The sequence below is a fragment of the Aplysia californica genome, unplaced genomic scaffold (assembly GCF_000002075.1).
Source record: "Aplysia californica isolate F4 #8 unplaced genomic scaffold, AplCal3.0 scaffold00166, whole genome shotgun sequence".
In the NCBI taxonomy this organism is placed as follows: domain Eukaryota; kingdom Metazoa; phylum Mollusca; class Gastropoda; order Aplysiida; family Aplysiidae; genus Aplysia; species Aplysia californica.
Genome location: NW_004797436.1, coordinates 21381 through 28162, shown reverse-complemented (window position 1 = coordinate 28162; position 6782 = coordinate 21381). Strand labels below are relative to the sequence as shown.

Sequence of the window (6782 nt, the reverse complement as noted above, 5' to 3'; positions counted from 1 at the left end):
ATGTGTATGTGTGTGTGTGTGTGTGTGTGTCTGTGTGTGTGTGTGTGTGTGTGTGTGCGTGCGTGTGTGTGTGTGTCTGTGTGTGTATGGGGGTGGAGGGTACCTTGAAGGACATTGTGTATTAGAAGAAAAAAAACGTCAAAATATCCAGGGCTTGAGAGAAGCCATCGTTGAGTGTACGAGAAAGATTTTCCCCAACAGTGAGAACGCATAGATGATTGTAGTTTCACCCAGCGAGTCAAAATAAAACTTACTCGAAATGGGGGGCATCTAAAACATATCTCGTAATTGTGTTCCTGGCTGTAATGTTTATTGACATTATAAGATTTAGAAATTGCGGATTAAAATTCTGTGTTACCTAGAACTTTTGTGGCAGTATTTGAGTTCTTTTGGACGAACTTTTGTTCTGTTAACCCTATACATTCGACTTCAAATTTTCAATGTTTAATTTAGTGACATGTCAAGGCTTGGGAAATATTAACAAAGAAAGAAATCGCAACGTGAGATGAAAGCTATCCGTTCTATCAAGATACTGCACCACATATTAATATTTTTATGTTCCCTCTCTAGTTCTACAATGATCACCCCATGGAGCAAGAGTTTGTATATATGTGAGACATTGTGGTGAAAACAGGCGTAAGTCAATAAGTATGAAATCGATGAGTTGGGTATTTTTTCGAATATTTTGCTTTGAGCACAGCACCTTTTAGGTGTATTTTAAAATACACTACTGCATGGATTTTACTGAAAAATGTCGATCAAAAGTATAGAAAAAAGTAAATTTTATGCGGCTTTAAAGGACACTCCAGCCCCGGAAGTCACCAAATTCTAACAGCAGACCCCACTTCTTTCAGTTGCAAATATCTCAACTTCTTTTCAAGATAGAAGGGTAATGCATCAAAACCAAGGCCAGTGAACAGGCTTTAGGACTATACTAATAATAGTTATAATTCTCTCTGAAAAGAAAGGACGCACGCCTGATTCCAGCGTGTCGGGACATAAATGGTAAAAAGTGCCATAATTCACGTTTTCGATTTTTTAATTTTAATTTTTTTTTACTTCAGTCGATTTTCTCACCTTTTAAAAAAAGATTTCACAAACTGTTACGGTTTACATTTGAATATCCTGCCCTAGAACTTACCAAGGTCAAGGCAAGACTGGTAAAGGTTTTTGGCACTCGCCACTGCACTCAGATCATCACTTGTCAACGGTTCCTCCAAGATTCCTTAGAAATAGAACATTTAAGATTAATACATGTAAATCTTTTTTGAGAAATATTTCAAGCCAGGAATAATAGCGAGAATGAAAAAATAATAGGATTATCGTATGTGCCATATATCAAAGACTAAAGCTGATATGATTTCTTATCCTTTTCAACATGATATTTTGTATCGGATAATTTTTATTTGGACTATATATAGCCCAAATAAACACTCCTCTTATTTGGGGTATAGACCTGCTACTAACCAGACAATATATAGTTACCATTGTTACCCTAGCATTCTTGGGGTGAAAACCAGAGACTGCCAGTCTTTTATTTTCAGGATTTACTAGTATTTCTAGAGGGTGCGGTGGCGGAGCAGTAAGTTAGTGCGCTCGTCTCCGAAGCGGAAAGTCCGGGTTCGAGCCTCGGTTCGGACACGAATTTTTTTCGCCCTCTCCTGCCCACCCAGCAGTAATGGGTACCTGACTTTGAGTTGGGGAAATAAAGCAGTGTGGAAAAGAACTGGCCTCCCTATCACAATATGCCGAATCCCCAGGAAGTTATCTCACTAACGAGGTCATCCCCAATGTCCGGATTGGATGCTGGAACAACTTTACTTTTACTAGTATATTCTATTTATGTTATACTGAATTAATTATAACGTAAGTTATACACTTGTAGTGGTATACTGACGTCTAATACGGAGATAAAACTAAACTGAGCGACACAATGTCGAACTTGGAATACACACAATAACTCTTGAATTCTAGAGATCAATTTATTACGATCTCAATGACAGGGTTGCTCAAATAAGTGGTTTATGTTTATTTCTCTTTTCCTTCTTTCTTTCTTTTTTTCTTTCTTTCTTCTTTCTTTCTTTCTTTGTTTTTTTGGGGGGAATTTTTTTTGGGGGCTGTATGCAGCACAAACGAGAAATCCGTTCTATACCAAAAGTAAATTTTCGAATTTGCGTTTGTATTTCATAGGACAAAATAAGATTGTGTCCCAAAACTCCATTAACTTGCTTCCTACCACTCCCTATTCCCAAACTCCTTCCCATTTCGAGAATAGTAGCATATCAAACTGTTTTTAGTAGAGTTGGGGCGAGCGGACGGACGGGTTCGTTACTCGCGGACTCAGTCAAAGCGAACGGGTAACGGACGGCCATGAGAGCGAACTGCGAACCTCAAGACCGTTCGTTTTTTGGGTCCACTCCACAATTTGACTCTCTCAGCGAGCGGACTGCGGACCTCAAGCCTCAAGTCAGTTATTTTTTTGGGTCCGCTCCACAATTTTATTTACTGGGTGGGCGGGCGGTCGAACGGACGAACTCCTCTAGCAGCGAGATACTCGACGCGAGATTAGACCCGTCGTCTATTGTTTGTTAATTAGGCCTGATGTTTCAAACCACTAGCGGTGCCACAGGGAGTGAGAGAGGCTGGTGACGTAGTACTATGTGTGTAACCTTTCACCTCGTGCGTGGGGCACACTGTGTACGTTCCAACTATCTCAAAGGCGGGGGGGGGGGGGGGGGGGGGGGGGGATTTTCCCCCATGAACCCCTAGCTACAATGTGAGGCAGGAGGGTGATTTTTTAATTAATTTTTTTTTGGCGGGGGGGGGGGGGGGGGGGTGGTTGTAAGTTGTAGGCAATGAAAGGAGTCTCTGACCGTCTAGAGTCGTTCCCATCCGTCCGTCCGTCCGCCCGCTCGAATGCATGGAGTCTCTCGGTCCACCCGTCCGCTCGCTCGCTCGCTAAACGAACTGTTGTCTCTGTCCGATGTGTAGCGAGTCGCGACTACTCTTCACAAACGGACGGTTCGTTACCCGTCCGCTCGTTTGCGGGTAGTGCCAGCGGGTAGGTCGTTACTCGCGGACGCTAATTTTGCGAGCCCGACCCAACCCTACTGCCGTCGTAAGGGAAACAGACGAAGGGTAAAAAATTTTCTATTTTTTTATTTTTACATATTTCATATAGTATTTAATTCTGCATCTGATGGTGTAAAAATTTTTGTCATATCTTAATCCGTTGTTGCGTAATTGAGAGTTCGTCGTTTTCCCGTACACTGACGAGCTCCGAGCCAGAGCTCAGCTGAAGGGAGAACGACGAATGGTCGATCGGTCAAGGATCACTGCTCGTTCGGTATTGTCCCCTGGTCTCTGCTGTTGGGCAAATACTGCAAGGGCGACGAATGACAATTGGTCACTGTTGCGTCAGTACAAACATACTAGGTTTTTTGTACACAAACACACCACCACCCCCTCCCCCGGAGTACCGTCAACCAGGTTTATAAGAACGTATTACTTAGTGTGTCTTTCTGTCTGTCTTCCCGTATTAGGCCTATGCTGATGGTGTGAATTGACAAGAGCAGGCGGGAGAGAGGGGAAAACGGATGGAAACAGGGGGAAAGGGGTGGGGGTGGGAGGGTCAAAAAAGTATTTAGGGAGAAATTTATTAGCACTGCATATTACATTAGTGTCCGCCAGATGTTCACAAACTAACGTCATGTTAGTTTACTGTCCAGTCATTTGACACCCCAAATCCCAACGATGGTTATAGTGCCGCAATTTGTCTAGCACGTGTCACTGGTCGACATCACTATAGAATTACCAAGCAATTAATGACACTGCGTTATGAGAGTAAATTTCTTAGTCCAACTTAAAAAGTGGACGTATTGTGGCGACACTTAGTCTTGCTTTACGATTTTTTATGACTTGATGGACGTTATGATCGAGTATAATAATGTCTTGCAGATTCAAACTGTCCTTGTCGATCTCTACTTTGTGGTATGTTTTCCAATTCGATCAACTGAATCTTGTATTAAATACAAAGCGTCGCATTACCTCTCCCGAAAGCGTTTGTGATACAGTCTTTTCAGTTTGTTATATTTCTCACGTGAAAGTTTGTTCGACTTTGCAACGATCTTATCGTATTATTGACATTGTAACATTGTTGATCCCTTTGGTCGTGCAGGGAAAATTTTGCAATTAGTGAAAATAAAAGTAAAACTCGCTTCTGAAGAGAATACACTAAAGAGATCTCGTGGAGACCAAACCTTGGTTCTGAATGAAACAGTTTTAATTAAATCAAGCTGTTGAAAATGTGTGCACATCTGATTGGTACACTGACTGTGTACTATTTAACCAAGAGAGGAAGGGAAACGAAGGGCGTTTACCGAGTTACAGTTGGGATATAACAAACACCTAACTTTATACGTATAATAGCTAGTTTGTATACGTCTTATTTTTATTTGTAGTAACCAGTACACAGTCATTTCTGTCAATAATGCGTCACAATTGACCTTCGCCTCCGCCCATAAACGTTCACGAGTGTAAGGAAGAACGACGAACCGTACCATTCGTCGTTTTCGCTTACATCGCAAGGCTCACCTGCGGGTGCGCAGTGTAAGGGAGAACGACAAATGTCGAATAACTTTGCTACTTTTTAATCTAAACCATTCAAACTTTAGAAACTGCTTTATGAACACCTCAATCAGATATCTGGTGAATTACAGCTTAAAAGAGTGAAAAATAGAAGAGTTATAAAGTGAAAACTGTTTTTGCCTCTCCTGAAAAATTTGCCTCGCTAGCTGCGCAGGACCATTCGTCGTTTTCTCTTACGACGGCAGCCTAGTTTTTAGGTTTCTTTGGTTAAGCATTGTGCAGATAGGAAGAGAGAGTAAAGAGACCTGGGGGTGGGGGGCGGGGAGGGAAAGGGGGATCTGTTTCATTTTATGACAGCATACGCATAGGACAGCATCTAAACTGAACAGAATTATATCAAGAAAAGGATGCAGTATGCATACTTCATTATCACAGCGGATTAAACATCATAATGGCTTTAATGAAATTATGTGTTTTACAACGTAGTGCGAGAGATATACTCACTTTTAACTTTCCTATCCACGTCCTCTGTAAGCTCAGTGAAAACTGTAAAAGAAGATCTGTCCTCTGAGATCTCATTATTCTGTAGCCACCCGCCACAGGCAAATTCGTAGAAGTTGTCACAAGGGTGCACGTTGACGTCCACGTTTGTCATTATACGAGCCGCTGGGAATCAAAGATGTTAGTATAAACAGCTGACAAGGAAGGCCGAGAGATCAGACTTCAACATATGTTAATGACCACAGTGGCTTGATAGCGCTGGCTCAAGCAGACAATGACAGAGTGTGACACTGCCAGCCTTCTGGCAAATTCTCTGGAACCAACTCCATCGTGCAGCCATGCCATAGGGCGAAAACATAGAGAACGCTGATTTCGAAGAAGAAGAAGAAAAAGAAGAAGAAAAAGAAGAAGAAGAAGAAGAAAAAGAAGAAGAAGAAGAAGAAGAAGAAGAAGAAGAAGAAGAAGAAGAAGAAGAAGATCATCAATTAAGACGATGTTGATCATGATCATGATGATGATGGTGAAGAAGAAGAATAATTTAAACATTTTATATTGTTATTTTATTTTTGTCTAAAATTAAAACAAGACTCTCCCTCCTACCCTGCTTACCAAAAATGATGATGGTGAAGATGATGATGATAGTGATACTGATGATAATAATGAAGAAGCTTTAGAATTGTGTTCATAGATGCTCAAATATATAACTGCACGACAGCAGCCCCCTTTTTGGAGTGAGGGTTGTGCCTTGCTCAAGGACATACCCCAGTGACCACCCCCCTAAACGCCGTGTCAAAGGCACGTTCTTGACAGGACTGTAAGCCTGACTCACTAATTACTCATTCACTTGGGGAGAAGTAGTAATAGACACTTAGTCCGAGAACGGGTCGGGAGAAGAGGGAGATAGATAGATAGATAGATAGATAGATAGATAGATAGATAGATAGATAGATAGATAGATAGATAGATAGATGGATGATAGATATATAGATAGATAGATGGATGGATGGATAGATAGATAGATAGATAGATAGATAGATAGATAGATAGATAGATAGATAGATAGATAGATAGATAAATAGGTAGATAGATAGATAGATAGATAGATAGATAGATATGGGAAGGGGAGAAAGAAAGTGTGTGTGTGTGTGTGTGTGTGTGAGAGAGAGAGAGAGAGAGAGAGAGAGAGAGAGAGAGAGAGAGAGAGAGAGAGAGAGAGAGAGAGAGAGAGAGAGACAGACAGACAGACAGACAGAGAGGGAGAGAGAGACAGAGAGACAGAGAGAGAGAGACAGAGAGAGACGGGGGGGGTGGTGTTTATCCTTATGTTCCCATCCCAGCACTACTTTTCGTTTGTACAAGTATTTGATGGAAAGACATACTTTGAGGATGGTCATAATATAATCATAACGGAATTATAGCCAAGATCTCAAGTTCATATAATTAATTACCTGCTGTAACACATGCTGAGGTCAGGCAAATTCCGTCACCTACGAAGACAAAAAAAAAAGCCAACTGCTATAAAATGCGATATGACGTGTGTGTCTCAGTTCCGGTGAGGCTTATAATCTGAGTAATATCAAAGATAGTACATAACAAGATGGGCCACTCAGCCAAAAAAGTGTCTGCATGAAGTTCGCTCTTTGCTTCAGATGGCGCTGCAGTCTGTTTTGAAGCTCTCTTTCCTTTTTCCAGAA

At 41.4% G+C, this 6782-nt stretch overlaps 1 protein-coding gene across 1 annotated transcript in view; it reads right to left on the bottom strand.

The window, feature by feature from the left end:
• The window catches only part of LOC101849458 (neprilysin-like), a 39105-nt gene that overhangs the window by 19981 nt on the left and 12342 nt on the right, over window positions 1-6782 (bottom strand). Inside the window, exons 8-10 of the mRNA XM_013082260.2 lie at window positions 6537-6575; window positions 5092-5253; window positions 1142-1225 (exon numbers count right to left, since the gene is read on the bottom strand). Coding sequence (XP_012937714.1) covers window positions 1142-1225; window positions 5092-5253; window positions 6537-6575 — 285 coding nt within the window. The remainder of the gene's footprint in view (window positions 1-1141; window positions 1226-5091; window positions 5254-6536; window positions 6576-6782) is intronic.